Genomic DNA, 22,464 nt, shown 5'->3' on the forward strand with positions numbered 1-22,464 from the left:
AGGAAAATGATGAAATCTTCGACGATGTTGATGGCGATGACAATGGAAGTGATAGTAATGATTTTGATCAAAAGACAGTCACGAAAGGTCATCTAAAGGGCGTGCCGAACAACTATGTACTACGGGAACCCTCCAATCAGAATAAGCTAAAAGAGGAGGAAGTAATTACAAATGATTTAAAATCCGAAGAAAAAGACAAAACATTAAATGAAAATAGGACTACTGACATTCACAACAAACAGATGATATCGGAAAGAGGTCCAGCTATGCAGGATAAAAACGCCGATAACGACACAAGCTCTAGTAATGCTAAAAACAGCGGTCCGGAAACAGAAAGTGATGCGGACCTCTCGGATATTCCGTTTGATGCTCATTCTGTGGTAGTTTTGGACAGAGTGCCACGTGATAGTTCAGAGGTGATGGCTTATGAAGAAGATGACCCGAACTCCGGTGAGAACTAATTTGAATAGATGATAAAGGAGACCTTGTCAAGATGCAATTTTGAAAAAAAATGTTAATAAAAGAAACTGACGTAAGAAGAAAATGGAACAAGTGTATGTAATCGATAATTTATTCTTTATTTGGCGTGGATCCGCCACAAACATTTAATGACACTATGACAATTTCCCTAGAGCATACGGTTTTAACTGATAACTATTATCCATTCAGTGCTTGAAGTAACAAAGTGCATTTTCATTACCAATTGATAGACAGAATAAATTATAATATTCAAGGTACTTTCATTGAGTTCTCAATATTGCATCTTAAATATTTATATATTGATTCGAACTTTGGTTCGATTAATAAAGTTAAGTGTGATCATTAAGTGTGATATTGTTGTCACGCATATAATAAGGTGTAGTTTACCATCACTAAAGTTTCATTGACTGATGATCTCGGTTTTTTAATGCCTTATTACACACCGGTTATAGGATAAGGCTTCCAAACTCCTGTGATCATTTATGCGGCTATGTGTTCCTTTTCCGATTGCTTATTACTGATGCAGAATTTGCTAACCGTTTCACATGTTTCTGTTGGTACTGTATATATATCAGGCACTACTTGGTGGAAGGCAACCCGGTTTTTCTGTCATTGAATGTTATTCATTAAAAAAATTCTGACGGACGTGCATATGACAAACATTGAAAGTCTTAGTAAAGGAATGCTTGTCAAAGAGCAAATATAAAATCGCTAGATTGTTCAAAGACTAACATAGGGAATAACAGCTTTTGAATTAACTTAAGAACTAGGAAAAGCAGTGCCAAATAATGTATTTAACTCCACCATATAAACAGTCGTTTTGTCCCTCTAGGACTTGTCAGTGATGCTAAGCCCTACATTTTGAAGCCTAGGAGGCCACCGAGGAATATCCAAAGTAATCGAAACATATGTAAAATCTATAAGGGGAGATGCACCAGCTTTTCCGCAAGTCTCTTTTAAACAGCCTCTTCGACCACCGCAGTGAACACATAGGCGCCAAATTATTATCACAAGTTGTGGTCGTTGCAGACCGACATTATTGGAAACCACGGGAGGGGAAGGATAAAATGTAAAAAGTACTGGTCGGGGACAAAACCGAGTATTTTTTAAAAATATAATTGATGTAGCATGCTTTTTTGGCTCAGTTGGTAGAGTGGCGGAATATCGCACCTGATATGAAGCTTTGATTTCCGGCTTCGGTTTCGGTCTAAGTGCTAAGCTGTTCTTTTCACTTAGTCTCGGCGCCTGGTCCAATATGTTTTTGTTCTGAATATCCAGGGTGTTTTATAACTGCAGCATATATCATGCCAATTCTGAATTTGATCTGAATTATTAATTAAGCAGTTTTTTGGTACATGTGGTACATTTTCGACTACATTTCATCATGGACGAAAACTGTGTCACTAATGCAGTTTTTATTGTTCTATTGAATGCATGTCTTAATTCGTTAAATGTTGGTTTTAAATGATTTAATCGTTCATTATTTGAACATAGATATCAAACATTCGGATTCAGCAACGATCGTTCTACAGAATGAGAAATACAGCGTTTGCTAAATTTCACCCGCTGCTCACGTTTATCTTCCATTTATCTAGTGTCGTTTTCTGAATATCACAAGACACTTCATCGTCAAGACATTTGCTATAAATATTTTTTTACAAGTATGCATCGGCTATCCTAACTTGATAGAGGACGAACTCTCGCAATGCTCTTGAGAGTGAGGTAGCACTCAACAGCAGGTCGCTACTCTCTTCGGAGTTCACAAATCGACTAAAAGTTGGTAAGTTTTACGTCTCAACGCCAGGGGAAGAGTTGATGACGAAACGACTCAGTGCTAATTCATAATTATGCGGGAAGTCCTGCCCTCTGATGCATGCGCAAAGAACTGTAAATAAATCTGCCGTCTTCCAACATGGCAGAAAGCGTGCGAGGGAAGCGGGGATGAAAACGTGTTTTGACGGACTCTGAGGCGAAAAGAAGGAAGATGGCTGGTTAATACTCTGTATCGCTCTCTGTTTGGCTCTCTCGTGTAGTATCACTAAGAAATCATATTCATAAATACTCTTATCATCGAATATTTGCTTTAGATAGATCCATTTCGCGACGTTCTATATGTTCTTTACCGTATCGTAGCCCCAATGTGAGGGCCTCTTTGCAATTAATCGTAGTTTTTCTCCTGCACGTTTTTGTGTCATATCGAAGCATAGATTATTTCCATACAGGATATATAGAGTATTGATCACATTTATCGGTAAAATCTCTATACAAGTGATATCACATAGACGTACTACTCACTTCTTCCTCCATTTTTGTTTTGGTTCTGACCGCGTCTGAACGTATCACGTAACTTTTCCTCGTCAATATTTATATCCTGGTGTTGATTAACGAGACTAATTCCGGCACCGATATCTCCGGTACCTTTCAATTTCAAGTTCGAAACTTTATACAAGTCTTTATTTATATATTATCTATTAGTATACAACAACATTTCCAGTCAATAAAATATGAAAAATATCTATAACGGAGTGGGTCTGGCTCTTTAAAGAGAACCCTCTCGCAATAATTACATCTGGAGATAAGTTTGAGTCCGTGTGTTTCAGGCTACCTGGAGTGGGAGGCTTGGGATCCCTGTAGTGTGACGTGTGGTGTAGGACGTACTACCAGGAGGCGTGTCTGTACCGACCTTACCCACTGCAGGGACGGCGACGTCGAGATCGAGGCATGCGTACTCGACGAAAAGTACGAATGCTGATGATACTGGAAAACCCTCATTGGTCATTTGGTCATTGAATTTAAAAAAATTATTTATTAAAAGTGACACCGAGTATAACTTCTCTCGATCTGTTCTTTTATTTATTTGTTTATTTATTTAACAGGTTTTAACGTCCACTGTTTACAGCCTTTCGGACGAGGGTCCTTTTGTTTATCTCTATAAGGATAAATTACAACTACATAACTGAAAATGAAAAAAAAAAAAATAAATAAATAAAGCACTTGCAATCTATATGGAATGTGTGCCACCATAAGTTCATAATTTCTAAGATACACCAAAAATCTACTAAGGTAGCCAACAAGGGGTACGTTGGTTCTGATTCAAATGCAAGCGGTACGTGAAGGATCTACAAGATAGGACTTCACGGCTATAATTTCGGAAAATATATCATGACCTGTACATGGTTACAACAGAAAAGGAAACGTTCGATGTTTCCGTCATTAAATTAGAATGTACCAGTAAGATAGTCATTGTGTGATATTGTTACATTCCTCCGTCGAAGCCAAACAAGCCGGCGTGTTTAATATGTTCTCAAGATGTACGGGGATGAAAAAGAGGTTACGACAGGTTGTCTGTAGTCATCAAGTATCTTTAAAGTTTTTAAATTGTTTTTTTTACAATGGAGGACGTGTGAGAGTGTGAGTATGGATGTGACAGGTCGTTTTCAAAAAGAGAGATGTATATCTAAGGATATATAAAGGGAAACAGAAAATAGATGCTTGCGTAAGGCCATATTTTTTCAGTAAGACTTACTTTCTAAGTTCAGTTGTTTGCCGAGGAGTTATGCAAAACATCAGAATCGAAGTTTATGCTCCACCTGCTACTAAATGCCCAAATCCACAGGTTTCATTACTGCCAGGACTACATTTACAAGCTAGGAGCCGTGAAATGGTTTCTGAGATTGTACACTTCGTCCGACAAAAGTCTGTCTAAAAGCAATAGATTACACTATACGCGAAAAATTTTAAAACCAATATCGAGATTCGTAATTGTCATCGTCAATAGTTGTACAACTAATTATGACAGTCGCGGAAAGTGAACTGTTTTGTCTTTTTAATTTTCATTATTTCATGGTAAGAATCTTATAATGACAAAACGAAATGTCAGGTTGTGTTTTGGCTTTGATGTACACCCCTCCCACTCCAAAATATTATATTTTTAGGTGGTGTAGCAACATGTTGATAGACTGACAAGCAATATCCATCTATTAAACTATACTGTTGGGATGTTCTCCGAACTGCTGAAAATTGACACTCCATTCTTCTGAACTTATCACTGGCTATGCAATGCGTGCAATTTACACACAGGGACTTGGCACAATTTCCCAACTCATATTCCATATACACGATTTATAATGTCACTATAACACATATAATGTACGGATTCGGGTGGGGAACTTCATGCCAAGTCCATGGGATTTATAAGACTGATATAATAATTTAATAATAATATCTTTGGTATCTCTACCCAAATGGAGACTCTGAGTTGCCAAACCACTGGCAAGCTGAGTATCGGTTTTGTAAATTAAGAACCTTCTATATCCGGTCTTATTATCCAGATTTTAACATTCCTTACCAGATTGACATACTATGCTACAATTATTTATCATATACTACCAATATTTTCGTCTGAAATGCCCATAACATAGGAAAGAGGTGCACACATTTTCATTATAATAATTGTACCAATTATAATCTCTTATTTCTATATATGAATCATGATGGATATCAATTTGCTTATTGTTAAAAGTGATATGCTACTATGCTGCGTCCCTGATTGAATAAATCTCAAATGAAATATTGGTAAATACATCTAATTAAAACAGATTGACTCAAACCTTCAAATACTTGGTAGGTGGATAAATGCCGGTGGAGGGGTAAGGGAGGGGTAGGGGACGGACACAGAAGACCATATTGGATTTTCCCCATGTACAGAGTGGATGATATTTTAAACAATTAATTATATTTTGTTGTTAAATAAATGAAGATTGTAGTGACCAAATCCAGTTTTCCAGGTGAAATACATATGTATATATGTAGCAAATACACATGTCAATAAACAGTGATACGTATCTGTGATCTTCTGTGTGTTAAGCGGTTACGTTCATGATGGTGAATTCCGGATCCCATCGTCCATCCGTTTTAAATATTACTTTGTACACCAGTTTCGAAAGTAAAAGTTAATTACAAGTAATTTCCAGTTATAGCTATGTGAATTCCAAGTTATATTTCGTCAGATCTTGTGACCAGGACGTGACTTACAGAAAATGTTGGCTTCAGGTAAGATATCGGAACATGTATACTATGATATAGGAGGTTAAATATTATTTGTACAGTTGATTTCATGATCATATATCTATCCTTTATCACAAGTATATGTATCTTTCTCGCGGTATTTGTATTACTAACTTAGTAGAGTTAGACATGTTGACAGGCTGCAAACTCCCCCGGAAAGTCAAGGCTTTCTCAATTTCGGTACTCCTTTTGTATTTTTTCTTGAGTTTAGTGTAATTCAGTACTCACAGGCACTGGCATCTGGAATGTATACAACTGATGTGTAAAAATCCAGACAAGTAACAAATTACCTACACGTCATACTCATACAAACATGTTTTTCAACATACGTGGTTTAGTAACTATGTGCTAGGTTGGTTGACAAGCAATACCCATTTCAGAAACTACGTAACATTCTGTTGTTCTTTGAACTGCTGAGAATGAGACTGACATCGATTTTTCTTAAATAATTTCTGGCTGTGCACAATTCATAAAATTGGTAAGTTGCTTCAAATGAATGACATTGTCCCACTTTCAAGGTCACAGGGGTAAAACATACTGATATTTAGATCATTTAACAGCTTCTTAATAACTAAAAGGAACAGTTTGCTGTTCTTTGGCCCATAGCAGGCTAGGGAGAAGCTCTACTAAGTCTCTGAGAACTAAAAAAAATCACCTTTCAACAGGTCCTGGTATATATGTAGTAGCATTTATCAGAAAAAGGATTTCAAATTTGCAGAAATTGACTTCATGAACTGAAAAAAAGCTTTTAAGCTGCAAAACATTTTTAATATCAGTCAAATGAGGAGTGACAATGAATACTAACCAAAATACTATTTTGGCTATTAAAACTTTATGCTGGATTGTTTGCTGAGAGTGCTTAGACAAAACTTTCACACGCAATGATAGATACACTTTTTGTTTTGTACTGATTTTAATCTGAAGGCCATGCCTATTCCAGCACAATGTGAACTTACAGGCCATTTGTTTTGAAACTACAATTTATGCACTTATTTGAAAATTATTCATTCAACATACAGTGAATTGAAGTGACAGATTTAATTCTCGTTTTGGTACAATACTGTACACTAAGTGAACATACTGTGAATTGAAGTGACAGATTTAATTCTCGTTTTGGTACAATACTGTACACTAAGTGAACATACAGTGAATTGAAGTGACAGGTTTAATTCTCGTTTTAGTACAATACTGTACACTAAGTGAACATACTGTGAATTGAAGTGACAGGTTTAATTCTCGTTTTGGTACAATACTGTACACTAAGTGAACATACTGTGAATTGAAGTGACAGGTTTAATTCTCGTTTTGGTACAATACTGTACACTGAGTGAACATACAGTGAATTGAAGTGACAGGTTTAATTCTCGTTTTAGTACAATACTACTACTACGGAACCTGCAAACAAAGCTTCCATCCGTCGGTTTGAGTCAGTTGTGATAGCCGACTGAGAGAAAGAAACGTGACCTAGATTTTCACCAGAGACGTGTGTTTCTAGTTCCATGGTTTGTTGTAGGCTCATACATTCCGCGGGATCTTTTTGTTGTATGTCCTTTCCTTGACACGTTATTGAATTGCTAGAATCCCAAGTGGACAGCTTCAATCGAGGGGATAGTGCCATTAGTGGTGGCCTTGAGACCGTCGCTGGAATGTTTCGATTTAGTCCATGATGTTGAATGGATCTCGATGCTGTGACTGGTGCTCGTGGATTATTAGTAAGGAGATTCGATATGGCCTGTTTGTGAACATCATTTAAAGTTCTGTAATTATTTAAGCTCTGTGTGTTTTTGTGTCCAGTTACATACACTTGGAGATTGTCCGGAACGTTGTGATAGATTTATCCTCCATGGGTGTTCCACATTGGACATAAGTATCCTACATGGGCAGAGGTGGGAGAAAGATTTATCCTCCATGGATGTTCCACATGGGACATGTCTATCCTACATGGGCAGAGGTGGGAGAAAAAGTTATTTCTTTTTCTGGAACATTTCTGAACTCTCAGAAAGTGAGTAGAAGTGAAGAGCTTTTTCCCTTTATGGTACAATATCTTCACACTGACTGGTCTGCCAAGTCGGGACAAATTTCTGGGTGATTATATTTGTAGATATATCTGTTAGATAAACCGATTGGCTAATCTTGCACAGTGAATTGTATCCCGGCAGCATGGATAGGTATTGCATTAGTGACTGCAAATCTATGAAAATCATGTTATGAATCAGTAATGAATGCAATTTGTTCAGCATTATTTTGAAGTCTTTTATCCCATCTTAGATTGTTCAGGACCTTTGAAAAAGGCAAAAAAATAGCTTACTATGGGCAGTTCCATTGCATTACATTTTATATCACAGTGTTTTTTTTCCCTATTTTCAGATTATGCTCTGAGGCACGAAAATGGGACTGAAAGGACTTTGCTTGAAATGAAAAGAGTTTCTATTTTTACTGTAAAAAACAGTTAGATATGTCTAAACAACTGCAGAATTTGCCAGGTGCTGGTACTTTTCATCAAAAGCCAGCACAGGATCGAGGCGGTATTGGAATGAGAATGGTGCCAACACAAGTGTTAAGAAAAAACATAGGGAAACAGTTGGCACCAGAATCATGTAATTCTGGAAAAGGTAATTTTAGATGTGTGTTTAGTAGGAATTAGGGAAAAATCTTCTCTATATTTTACCACAAAAGCTTACTGGTTTTTAAAATTGCATACTATTTATATGATATCTGTACAGAACTTAGAAAGTCAAGAAAAAAAATACACCTGAACATACTTAGTTCAGTGAAGTCAAATAAGCTGTTTATCACTTTTTTGGCAAACTAGAACAATGAATTTGCACATTAGTAATAATTGCCATATATAAACAATGGCCAGAAGCGATATTTAGTTTTATCATACTTTAGTGAAGTACTACCATGAAAACTGCTGAAATAGGGTAACTGATATATATATATTTACATTATCAGGTGTATTCATGTAAGTACTGTGCGAAGGCCATATAAGGTTGCATTATACGTTTTCATCGCAGATTATTATTACATGAAAATATTTTTCCATCAGTTCCTTGAATGGCAATGTGTCTGTAATCTATTCAAGACCCGAATGCTTGCATGACAATGATTTCCACTTATACTTAAATAGTATAGCAGCAACCCTAAATTTCTAGTTGATTTAAATGAAATTGAAAATTCACAAGAAAAACAGATCAGATGCTTTATTGTCATATTTTGTTTAGATTTATTTCTTGCTTTTTAATTTATCAAGGAGATGAAGATATGAAAGAATCTGGCCCTGAATATAATGATGAAACAAGCAAGGAAGATTTTCAGCTGACATCAGGAAATTCTGATCCATGTAAGTCTTTATACACATACTAGAAACACATACACAACTACCTGCAATAAGCCAAGGGTCAACATGTACCTCTGGCTCAAATTCAGGGTCAGTCATGCGACATTTGCTTGTGATTCTACTGAACAGCATTGATTTGAAATGGAGGGGCTTCAATGTGTACATTACCTGCTTAGTTATTTTATTACATCTATGATGTCTATATCAACTTTTATACCATGGTTTTTCATTGTGTCTGTAAGTCCCTTCATTCTTCTTCTCGTCCTTCCTCTCTCTCTTGTATGGGCTCTATCTCCTACACTACTTTGTACTTGAACTGCATATTTGGGTTGTGTCATGTATCAAAAATAGGCCACTATGACCTACATTTTGACCTTTGACATACATCAAAGAAAAGGTATGCTTGGGCCCTATCTTGAATGCTACATGCTTGGGCCCATCTATCATCTGTCCTTCCATCAACTTTTTCTACAAAGAACGACTTCTTGGATTTTGACCAAACAAAGTAAAAAACATCCTTTGAGAAAGAAAATCAAATTTTATAAAAATGGGGCCGAATAGGGAAATATAGCAAATTCTTTAAAACTCTTCTTCTGTAGGAATGCCAGGATTCTACCACCATTTGAACTTAAGCATTATGTTTGACTGTTTAGTCACAGGGCCGTCTTCTTGGATTGATGGAATGGGCCTAATGGGGAATTAGAGCAAATTTTGAAAGAATTCTGTCCCAGTTCGGCTGACACAGTCTTTGGGAATGGGAAATCTATTTTATTTAATGGTTTATTTAAACTCTGTGTGTCCTGATGGGCTGGGCTCAAAAGTGGGTGAAGGGTACTATATTTTTAGCCCACCATCATCAGATGGCCCTGTGTCCGTGGTCAGTCGTCTGTCCCTCCGTAAACAATTCTTGTTACCACTATTTCTGGAAAAGTACCGGGTGGATCTTGCTCAAATTTCATATGCAGTTTCCCCTTGGTCCCTAGTTGTGCATTGTACCTTTTTTTGGACTGATTTGAATTCAAGATGGCCGCCTGTCAGCAAACTTGGATTTTGGAAGTAAAAGTTTGTTACCGCTATTTCTGAGAAAGTACTTGATAGATCTTTCTCAAATTTCATATGCAGTTTCCCCTTGGTCCCTAATTGTGCATTGTACTTTTTTTGACTGTTATGAAATCAACATGGCCGCCTGTCAGCAAACCTGGATTTTTGAAGTAAAAGTTTGTTACCGCTATTTCTGAGAAAGTACTGGATGGATCTTTGTCAAATTTCATATGGAGCTTCCCCTTGGTCCCTAATTGTGCAGTGTTGGACTGATTCGAATTCAAGATGGCCCACAGATGGCCATCTTGGATTTTGAGAGTAAAATCTTGTTACTGCTATTTCTGAGGAAGTACTGGATGGATCCTTCTGATATTTCATAGGTATTGGTTTCCATTGGTCCCTAGTTGTGCATTGTACCTTTTTTGGACTGATTTGAAATCAAGGAGGCCCACAGGCAGCCAGTAATACAGTATTTTGTTATCGCTGTGACAGGATCCTTCTCAAATTTCATATTTATCTTCCTCTTGGTACCTAGTTAAGCATTGTCCCATATTTAAAATGATCTGAAAAAAACAAAATGGCCTATAGCTCTCCATCTTGGATTTGAACAGCGAGTAATTGTTTTATGGCTATTTCTTACCTACATGATCAGTCATTCTCAAGTTTCAGATTTTCTAAATTTAGTTAATATTGATAAATACACTGTTTAGGGTATGTATACTAAACCATGCATTGAATTGAGATAATGGCATATGGGTTGATACATGAGAAGTAACAGAAGAATTGATTTATTAAAAATGTCAACAATTCCTAATATTTAAGTGTCGGTGTTACAAAAACTTTAATGTAATAAAATAAACTTAATTTAAAATTAAAAAAACAGAAGAAAAAAAAATAGTTTTAAAAAACTTTGAACTGTTATGTGCATCATTTCATCATCATCATCACCATCATCATCCATTTTGAATTTAATAAGTATACAACTTAATAAATGGTGTTCATTTTATCACTATATCCCTGTAAAAATATCTTGTGCCATCATTGAGTACATTTACAACACCTGCAACAAAAAAAAAAAAAAATAAATAAATAAATAAACAAATCTTCAAGAACTGAAAACAGATCCTCAAATGGTGGGCGCCAAGATCCCACTGGGATCTCTTGTTGAAGCAATAAGGTCTGTCTGACCCCTCCTTTGGGTAAAGGGTTGGGGTCCATAGGGGAAATATTAAAGTGTCTTAATAAACCCTTTCTGTGGTTGGATGAATATCTGGTAAATGGTTGGTATAGACCTCAGGGGCATGAGAGGCATGGTCCAATAGAGTTGAAAAATGTAACCTTTTAAATCAATCATTTGTTGTAATGGAAGTATCTTGACTAAATTTTGTTTCAAATGCCCTTAGGTGAAGGGGACACAATTTTAGGAAAATCAAGGGTCTACTAAGGGATATACTCAGTATGGGAAAATAGCTCAGAGTTTAAAATCATTCATTTTCAAGGTAATGTGCCAAAAATCAGTATGAAGCTTTGAGAGTTTTCAGTTTTTGAGGAAAGAGTAACAATATAATAGTTAACAAGAATCATTTCAAGTAAAAGTTGAAATATTCAGGTGAGTGATACAGGCCCCTGGACCTATATATCTGCAAAATAATATATCATTGTTAAACATTGTCTGGCTTAAAAATTGTGGAAAAACATACCTCAAACCTCTATATGCAGGTATATTTGTGCTTTCCTTATACTAAGGTTTTCAGGGTAATGTCTGCTTATGAAGGCAATGTAAATACATATTCCCTATATCAGCCGCACAAAATCAAGTGACTTCTGAATTTATCTTTGTGATATCAGAATGAAAAATTAGGAGACAAATCAAAACCTTCTCATTCTGGTCAGTGTTAATGGATTAATAGAATTGTTCACCACCTTTAGGATGAGATAGGGGATCTCAACCCAAGGGGAAAGATTATTAAGTTGACAAACACAAGGTATGCCGATGCTTTCCCCGAGGGTTGAGATCCCCCTATCTCAGCCTGTAGGGGTAAATGATTATTTTTCTTACCCTGTTTTCCTTGTCCAAGTGCACCACAAAGTGTACTGTGTGTTAACAAAAACACATGGATGGTATGAACAGTGACCAGGCACATGCCTCAGACACTTAATGCTTAATAACTTAATCTTGCACAAAACCAGACTCCGGTGTATAAGCCAATAAAAGCAATGAAAAGTCAAATGAAGTTACTCTCTCGATATCCTGTATATTTTTAGATAATAAGTTGTGGATTAAGATGAGTTTCAGATAACGCAGAATTTTCAGTTTTGAGGATAACACAAGATTTCAGTAGCAGACGAACTAGTGTATGTGTGACTTCCTAAATTTAGTTTTCAGAATGTGCAAAGATCATGAGTAGCTTTCATAACCCTAGTGTGAGACAAGGATATTTCACATAATGAAAAAGCATGGATTTATCTGTCCAGAGTAAGAGAACAAGACAATTGTCCGATATTTTTTGTTTATTTGGATTTTAAAACTGGTGGATCTAAGCATGTTTGTATGAATATATATGTTGTCTAATTTTTTTGGCACAAAAGTGGATAATATATATTTTATTGTAGGTTCTGTACGTGGAAGAGACAGGCTTAATCAGGAGTACCACAGTCGTTATCAAGACAGACCATGTGAGAGTACAAGAGATCGAAACAGGCAAGGTGATGAACCAGGAACAACTAAAGGTTTTCCTGCCAAACACTCAATAAACAAAATCTCTTTATTTGTGAAATTTGCAGAGACAGTAACACAGGATATTGATATGTTCAGATATCTCATACAGAGGCTACCAAATGGGATGAATTTCACTTACTTAAAAACATCTATTGATAGACGTACCGGAAACACAGTCATTCATCTGGAGTGCCCATGTAGAAATGATGCTAAACATCTGGAGGAAGAATTAGAAAAAAGTAATGATGAGTGTGAAACGAAAGTCTGCTGTTTTTACTCGTTTGAAGAAGCTTGTGACCTGACAATGTCAACGAAAGAGAAAAACGTCATACTTCTAGAGAAATGCGTTGAAGATATTGTAAACAGGACAAAATCCTCTTTGGAAAACCACCAAGTAAAGATAGAGGAGTTAAAAGAAAAGTTAGAACAACTTCAGAAGTCAAAGGGGAAATATTTGTCGTTGGAAAATTTTGCAGTTGTTGATCAACAGCGGAACGCATTAGAAGATAAACTGAAAGAGCTTCAGCTTCAAAAATTGGAATTTCAAAATTTCATCGCTACAGTTCATCACAAATTAGTTGGACTTCAAGACTCTCCTTTATGTGAAAAACCAGCTGTTGAAATTATGAAAGCATTTGGTGTAGAATGCAACAGACTGGAAAAGGCCTTACCAATGTATGCAAGAAGGTCAGATATACTTGATGTTGTGATGAAAAACCAAGTATCGGTTATCATCGGAGAAACAGGATCAGGAAAAAGTACGCAGATGGCTCAGTACCTTTACCAAAGTGGATACGGCAACAAAGGGATGATTGCATGCACTCAACCGCGTAAAATAGCCGCCGTTAGTGTTGCTACACACGTTGCTAGCGAAATGGGCACAGAGGTAGGAGATGTTATTGGGTATAAGGTTGGAATGAAAGAGAAGAAGACAGCACTCACAAAAATCATGTTTATGACTGATCATGTTCTTTTGAGAGAATGTCTCAAGGATAGAAACCTTTCTTCATTTTCTTGTATCATCATAGATGAAGCTCACGAAAGAAGCATATTCACAGATCTGCTACTTGGTATGATCAAAAGCTGCCTAGAGGTACGTACCGATCTGCGGGTTGTGGTCACATCTGCTACCATTGATCCAGAGGTCTTCGTCCGGTACTTTGGCCACTGCCCAGTACTATCTGTGTCGGGAAGGATGTTTCCTGTAGATATCGTATGGCAAGTACTCGATAGCGGTAAAGAGTCTTTTGCAAACTACATAGAAGATTGTGTCTCGAAAGCAATTGATGTGCACCATAACCAACCTGAAGGGGATATCCTTGTGTTTGTTACCTCTCCACTAGAGACAGAAACTTGTTGTGAAAAGTTTATAGGTTACACAGAAGGCGAAAATCAAAATTATGTTTGCTTGCAACTGCACGGGAAACTTCAAGCCGAGGAACAGAGAAAAGTGTTTGATACTATTCTTGACAAGCGCAAAATTGTTTTTGCTACCAACAGTGCTGAGACATCAGTAACTATACCCGGTATCCGATATGTAATCGACACTGGCTTAGTCAAGGAAATGAGTTACGATCCGAAACGGAAAATGAATACATTGGCCGTAACAACAGTGACACAAAGTTCAGCCAATCAGAGAAAAGGTCGTGCAGGGCGACTTGGACCTGGAATATGTTACCGACTTTACACAGAAGACGATTATAGCAAAATGAAAACGAACATGGTTCCAGAAATACTAAGAGTCAATCTTGGACAGGCAATGTTAAAGCTTTTAGAGCTTGATATCAATCCACTGGAATTCGATTTTGTTATGGCACCGCCAAAAGAAATTATGGAAAGTACAGTGATTGAGTTGGAAGGTCTTGGAGCTGTATATGAGAGAAAAATTACTGATCTTGGAAAATGGATTGCAAAGTTGCCTTTCGATCCCAAATTTGGTGTCTTTATCCATGATGCATTAGCCCTAGGTGCTGGTCTTGAAGGTATAGTTATATCTGCAGCTTGTAGCGGAGGTCCTGTTTTCTTCCGAGCAGGAACTATTGAAGAAAAAGAGCAAGCTGATCGAAAAAAAATCCCATTTTGTCATCAAAACGGAGACTTGATGACAATGCTGAATGTATTTAGAGAATGGTTTCGTCAACCTAAACATACTAGAGGACCGTGGTGTTTTGATCAGTCAATAAATGGCAAGGCAATGAAAGGAATCAAAGACACGGTCAAAGATGTACTGATGACACTTCAGAAAGAAATGCAAACTGTGGTGCCATTTCGATTTGAAGACTCGGAGAAGATCGATACCATGCTTATCAAGCCTATCCTGAAAATATTCAGTGGAAATATTAGCCACTATCTTGGTCATCCAAAGGCAGGTTATGTGATGATTAACAAAGATCAGCGGGTAGAAGTACATCCATCATCATCTTTGATGTCGCTGGCCTGTCAGCCAGAGTGGCTTGTCTTTGACCAAGTCATGAAAACGTCAAGGGACTTTGCGATGAATATTACGCCAGTCAGTGAGGAAATGCTGATCAGTTGTATTGAGAAAGGATCACTGAATGTGGACATAGAAGAAGCCAGAGGTAAACGTATTTTGCCATTATGTACATCATACGTGGGTTCGAAAATTTTCAGAGAAGTTGTTGGACCTCGATATACAGCTCTCCGGACGTTTGAAGGAGAATTGGTTAAACAATGCAAGGGATCTGTCGTCGTGGTTGAAGCTGACCGTGAGAACGGCGAGCTTAAGTTATTTTCAAACTTATCAAATCACAAAACAAAGAAAGGTTCCCTGGACAATATGCTGAAACCTATCAAAGGTAACCTACTTGCTGAGGAAAAGGAAGAAAAACTCGGTGTGAAATCAGATGACCGGTCTGTAAGGGCAGTATTAGGAGCAGGAGGCGTTGTCAAAACTTTGTATATGCCTGATGAATACAAGGTGGTGCTGATTCACTGCGTTGTCAACAAGACACAAGAATTGGAATATGATGATATATTTCAACGCTTCAGCGAATTTGGAAAGATCGAGAAGTGTATAAAGTATAACTTTAAGAAGAGTGCACCGTCGCTTTGGGGTAAGGTGATATATCAGAAACCAGAGGATGCTCTACAAGCAGTTACGATGACCAAAGGAAATCCTGATCTTTCCGCTCAACCAGATATGCGGATTATCAGTGAGCAATCAGAGAAATTCAAAATCCGGATACAATGGTGTCGTAGACAATCACGAGGATTTGGTTTCGTCACATTTAATAGTGTTATAGATGCCGACAATGCCGTTCGGACTGGCGTAGTTTTGGTAGGCGGTTCTTTAGCAAACATCAAACCTTCAAAATCGAAAGGAGCCCGCCAAGCCACAGAAGGACAGATCTACGTATCCGGACTTAATGAAATGGTGAATGAGGATGTGCTGAGGGAAAGTTTTACCAAACATTTTAATTTAAATTCCGTCACTGGCATAACAAAAGTGCAGGTTATAAGGCAGAAAGTCGGCCTTGAAAATCAAGAAAATATGGATATAATGAAACGACGACTTCATGTAGAAATAGAAAACTACGTCAAACAAGGTACATACAAACTGGAACTGAGACCAAACCAACGAGAGACAGAGATCAACTTCACTGCGTTTGTTACATTTGATAAGCCTGAAGACGGCCTTGTAGTGTGTGACAAAATGGATCACAAATTCAGTTTAAACAATCAAACTGTATATGCTAAGCCGGTTCTCCACTGTTCATTATACATCCCGAAGAAAATTTACGAAAAAAGCGGCGAAGTTGTAGACGAATGTATTAGAGAGCAGGAAAAGATTGGAGTTCGAATGAAAAAAAAACAACTCCAAAATGAAAATGTTGTTGTTGAAATAAATACGGATGACGTTGAAATACTTGTTCGAGCAAGACGAGCTTTCCAAGATATTATCAAAGGGGAAGTAATCGAAAGTGTTGATTCAGTCGCAATGAAGTCTTTATTCATGGGGGAAGGCAGAGCCAAGATACAGCAGATCATGAATCAAACAGAAACACTCATCCTCACGGACAATAGGGTGATGTCAGTCTCAATCCACGGACCCCAACAAAACAGACAAAGGGCAAAGCAGAAAATAGATGAATATCTTGTGGAAGTATCCGCCGGCAGTTCCGAGGTCCTAGACTTGAAAGGCGAAGGAAAACCTCCTGGTGTTTTGAAGGCAATTTTCTTGACATATTCATTTGATTTCTCTAAACTATGTCAAGAAACGGGACTTGTCTCTGTTAGATTGGATCAAAGACGTCATCGCTTGATGCTGTTCGGGTCAGACGGTGCAGTACGAGCGGCTAAGGAACGCATTACAGACGTTATGCAGAGCCTTTCTCCGGCTGGTTTGAAAACAGAGGAAAATGTGCCGGAATGCACCACATGCTTTTGTCCTGTTGAGCGAAAGGATTTGTACCGTGTTGAATGCTGTGGTCACCCTTACTGCAAGGGATGTATCAAGGTACAAGTACAAACGTCCATCACTAGCAGGGAATTCCCATTAAAGTGTGAAATGGAAAACTGCAATACTCCATTCACATGGCAAGACCTTATAAATCTGTCTAGGTTGGGTTACATCAAAATTTCTGAATTAACTGATTCGTCAGTCGGTAGATTTGTCCAGGAAAACAAGATGCAGTATCATTATTGCGTAACGCCTGACTGTCCAGTTGTCTACAGAATAACGAGAAATGGAAAGTCATTTTCTTGTCCTGAATGCCACATCAAGGTATGTACAAGCTGCCATGTACAGTTCCATGATGGTATCACATGTGCCATTTTCAAAGCAGAGGGAAGCGAGGACCCCGCCATGGCAAGATGGTTCTCCGAAAACAACGCGAATCGAAAAAGATGTCCAAACTGTACCATGCCAATAGAAAAGAACGGTGGATGCAACCATCTGACCTGTTTGTCTTGTAAAAAACATATTTGTTGGTTGTGTTTGCAATATTTCGACGAGAGTGGCGCATGCTATGGACATCTTGATAAAGCACACGGTAGCTTTGTTTGAAGTAGATACTTTGAATTCTTTGATGTCACCATTACATGGCTGCAATAAAGAACATTGCCATCAAAAGAGGAAATAACAGTGTGTTAGCAAGAATTGACGGATTAGTTGATTGTAACGGTTAATGATACACACTTACGTTGGAAACGACGTAATTGGAAAGTCGGTGCAATTACGAGTTAAATTGTCTTTCTGGCAATTCTATATAATTCCTTATGATATCTTTATATTTCAGTTTGTTCAACACAACAAAGATCATAGTTGTGCACTATACACTTTAAGAATGACCCTATTGATATTTTATTCCTCGTCATAATACATATTTTGGCCTTTGAAAAATGTTACTGCTTTTTCTGAAGAACCGAACGTGATCCTTTTGAAATGTGTGGGTGACCTTCTCCCCATACCACATTGGACCTTCATGTAAACATAATAGAGTATTCATGATGTTTTCATTTTACATCTTGAAACTTTGGGTTTATTACCACTTTTTTCAAGATTGACCTTCAGGTTTATCTTACTTAATATGTTACTGCACGATAAATTTACTGTTTACATTAATATGTTTGTAAATATTATTTATAATCAAGAGAAGAGAACAGGAAAAAAGGTAAATATACATGATTATGTATCAGTATTGGGTCATTCAGTCTATGCCTACATGCACCAAGACTGTTTAAAGTCAGCTGCATATTTTATGCTATTCAAAACATGCCATTTTGTTTGGGTCAAAATGTGGTTGATTGGCCATTGATTGCAAATTTGGTCGTATCTTCCTGGAAAAAGTAGCTATTACTGAAAGCCCGTAGAATATGGAACCAACAATGATCATACGATGATTGGCGCTATGATCGCTGTCGGATATCTCGTTTAGTTTAGAGAACACATACACTCGAAGTATAAGATGGAGGAAGAACTTTTCAAAATTTATCCAATCAAGATTCAAGTTAGGATTTAATATTGTTTTGACAATTGTTTCATTCATTACTCATGCCCAAGGTTTTGTTACAAGGTTTGCCGTGGCTAGTTATTGTTCTCTTTGATGCCAACTATTTTTGGTGTTTTACGATAAATACCCAGATACGTGATACCATTATCTGTAATTGTTGAGGTCATCACTTGCTATTTAACTAGTGTTTAACATACAAATATTACAAGTGCGGGAATAGCCTTTCAAATGAATATGTACTAGTGCTTCCTTTCATCTGAATCTACCGGTGATTGACAAAATGCATATTTGATAACTTAATGTACATTTTGCAAGTTGGAGAGTTGTTGTAAAGACATTTCCTTTATATTTTTTCCAAGTTTAATTGTTGTTGTGAAGAGTAAATTTATACTCAGTTTTGTTAACCCTGTTACAGTTATCTCGTTTTATATATGTTTAAAAGTATTGTTATACTCTTACCACTTGTTGATTGAAAAAAATGAATCGTTCTTTATAGTTATTGGTTCGAAGAATGTGAAGAAATTAAATTATATTGTATAGAGACTTGCAGGAGTGTGTTCAACCCTTGATGTTCCTGTTATTCTTTTAGGATTTGATGATGGGTAAAACCTATCAAATTAACATATCTAATTAACAAAAAATAGAATGTGCTAATGATCTAGCCTCGGGAGGACTTATCATGTCTGAGAAATGACGTAACAATAAAAGAGTGATTTCAAGAGTATTCAGACTGTGTTTTGTTTAATGAAAGAATTGACAGCTAAAATTTAATGCCTGCATGTCGGTAAAGATTATAAGCTCATCAGTCCAAATTCAAGTGAGCTTATGTTCTGACGGATCGTATCCACATGGTTATTGCGAATTCAAAAAAAAAGAAAAACGTTTGAGGTAAATTTATTCATTGAACAAACTTGGTAGCCCTTCATCCCAGACTCTACAGGTCCCTGGGCCTTTACATTATTGAAAAGAAATATTGAAAAGTTTGAACACCATCGCCTTCAACAAACTTGGTAGCTCTACATACCAGCATACGACAGACCCAATAATCAGTACCCTGGTTATTTCAGTTATTGAGAAGTCATTGAGAAGATTTTCACTTTTTACACTTTAACTTTTTTCTCTGTTGGTCTAGCTAATGACATGACTAGTCTTTAGCTAAGGGTTGATAAATTGTTAACTTCTTTAATCAGTAAGTGGTTGTAGAAATGTAAAGAAGATATTGTACTATAAGCCTGAAAGTATTTATTACTGTAACAGAGGTCATTTTTCATCTCAATGCCTCCGCTAGGAATCGAACCCGGGACCCCTGGCTTACTAGTCTGTTTCATCTCAATGCCTCCGCTAGGAATCGAACCCGGGACCCCTGGCTTACTAGTCTGACGCTCAACCAATCGAGCTAAAGAGAAGTTCTCTCTAACCGAGTGGTATATTGCGGCTAGTATTTTACCAGGGTTTCATTACTATTAGACATTTTCAGAAGTGAAACAGATTTTTTTTCAGAAATGTTTAGAAGATTATAATGAAATATTGAATAAGATACCAATGTTGAATACAATACACTTAAATATTGAATATATACATTAGTATTCAATATGATATGTTTATTTTCTTTGTAATTGCATAAAATTGAAGAGGGTATGCTACACAATATTTACAAGGAAATATTTCCATTTATCTACATGGACGATCGGATTTCTCAGCAATTTGTTTTATGTACAGCAGAAACATAATACGACATCATGGAGGGAAACTAACGTTTTAAACAGAAAAAAAACTACCAAAATACCGATATGTCAACAGAATCTTAATGCTTACTCAAACTTGACTAAACGAGGTTGAAAAATAAACAAACAAAAATGAATAAATAAATAACAGAAAAAGAACAAAACAGCCGCCATGTAAATCTTGATCAATCCAAATAAGTAATATCACGGTCTCAAATGAGAATAAGTCAAATAACGAAACCATCAGATATGCCAACGCGCATCGAACTTATTTAATCTTACGTGCCAAAAAGGAAATACAATTTGCCTTTTGATATTAATGTAGCGTCCATAAAGTTCCCCAAAGGTCTTAAACCTTCGTGAGTTGTGATTATGTCTGTCTGTTTATCCGTTGGAGAGAAAGAAAGAGAGAGGCAAACACAAAACTTTCGTGCGAAGATTTATTTTCTATTTCATTGTCGTCTTGGTAACTTTTAAAGCCCACAGCAGTATACTAAACTTAAATTATTGAATGCCCAAAGCATGAAGCTTATTAATCAACTTTGTGTGTATCCTCCAGAACCGATAATTACTTACAATAGTCAGAATAATCTTAGTCTATAATACTCTGAAACATAAGTAGATGACGTTTGGCTTGATTAGTATACAACCCATTCTCACTGGAGTTTATTCAGTGCTCTTGCTGTTTTAGGTATGTATTTGTAAGAAAAAGTCATTACCTTAGAAATGGTCCGAAACGTTTGCTTGCATAGTGTGGAATAGCTTCCATAAATATTTTCAGAAGAACAGTTGTTTATTCAACTGCCTCAAACATTTCTTTATTCTTTCTTATTAAACACTACGCCCGCAGTTGCAACAAAATTAAAATCACATGGCAAAACATGTTGGTACCATCAGAAAGGCCTGGTCACATGTAACAAACATGTCAAATATGAAAGTTTTACCTCTTATGATGCAATAGTTATGGGCAAAACTAAAGTTGACAACAGACAAACAAACAGAAAAATAGACAGCACAAAAACAATATGCTCCCGATCAATGGATCCGGGTGCATAATAACAAGGGCCTTGATCATCTAAAAAAATCCAGGGTTTCTTACGCGACATTCATATTGTCTCGGCAAAATAGATATCTCAAATCAAGTCATATATAAAAGCGTGCGTGACGTGACGTCATTTACAAATAATTTGCGACATTTTCAGTTATTCAAAATTCATTCATGAGTGGGTCAAGGCACATTCCAAACGAAAATTTATTGTGTCACACAGTGGACGGAGGTGCTCCAACAGCACACGTGACAGGTGGTTTATCTACATTATTTTCGTAAAGAGTGTCATTGAATTATAAGCAGTGGTGCTCTGTAACAGTGTTGATTGAGTGAAGAGCAACTTGATAAGCACTCCCAGCCGAACCTGATAAACAGATAAGGTGTCGCTTATGTTTTCTAGATTCTCAACTTATTCATCACTCAAATCATTTTCGGCATCAAAACCAAAGACAACAATAAAATTAAAATTAGTTCTGTAATCGTAAGTCGAACACAAAGTTTATAGACAGGTGACGATTTGTTTTGGCGATGTGATATAAAATTCAGCCAAAAGTTCAAAAATTTCTTGAAAAATCCATTAATCCATTGTTTAAATTTTGCGTACATTTGTAAGCAAGTCGGAGGAGCTAGATATTTTTTATTGAGAAACGAAAGGGGAAACAATCACGAATCAGAAAATCAAAAAACTAATTATCACTTAATGGACAGCACAGCCTATGGACCATTTTGATAAAGAACTAGAGTCCAGCTCTTAAGTAAAACTCGCATACTTTCTTTATAAATATTGCCTACCATTGATCGATAAATAAATCATCTCCATCCTCCGTTATAGAAGATCTGAGTTTTTGTTCCCAGAAACGTGATTCTTTTCATGCAAAAACGTTTTGATCACATCGGTCGATCGTTTATTTGTTGGGGCTATTTTCCCGTGAACAGTCGATATCATTAAGAGGTGGGTTATCATGGTAGTAGCTGGTGACTACTTCAGTGACCACCACGTGGGATGCCAACAGCAGGCTATTCTGAACAATTTGGGTAAAGTGGCTATGTCCGCACAAGTTAGTCTGTGATTT

At 36.9% G+C, this 22,464-nt stretch overlaps 1 protein-coding gene across 1 annotated transcript; it reads left to right on the forward strand.

Moving 5' to 3' along the window:
* The first annotated feature begins 12,700 nt into the window (after nt 1-12,700).
* LOC132548840 (uncharacterized) lies at nt 12,701-18,110 on the forward strand. Its single transcript, XM_060212735.1, has one exon. The coding sequence runs from the start codon at nt 12,736-12,738 to the stop codon at nt 17,671-17,673; it is 4,938 nt and encodes a 1,645-aa protein (XP_060068718.1). The 5' UTR covers nt 12,701-12,735; the 3' UTR covers nt 17,674-18,110.
* The last annotated feature ends 4,354 nt before the right edge of the window (nt 18,111-22,464 follow it).

This window comes from Ylistrum balloti, unplaced genomic scaffold (genome assembly GCF_031769215.1).
Source record: "Ylistrum balloti isolate Yb309-2 unplaced genomic scaffold, AGI_CSIRO_Ybal_v1 Utg370028, whole genome shotgun sequence".
In the NCBI taxonomy this organism is placed as follows: domain Eukaryota; kingdom Metazoa; phylum Mollusca; class Bivalvia; order Pectinida; family Pectinidae; genus Ylistrum; species Ylistrum balloti.

What these genes read in the sequence shown, in the direction of transcription:
- LOC132548840 (XM_060212735.1), top strand. Translation starts at nt 12,736, where the DNA reads ATGTTCAGATATCTCATACAGAGGCTACCAAATGGGATGAATTTCACT.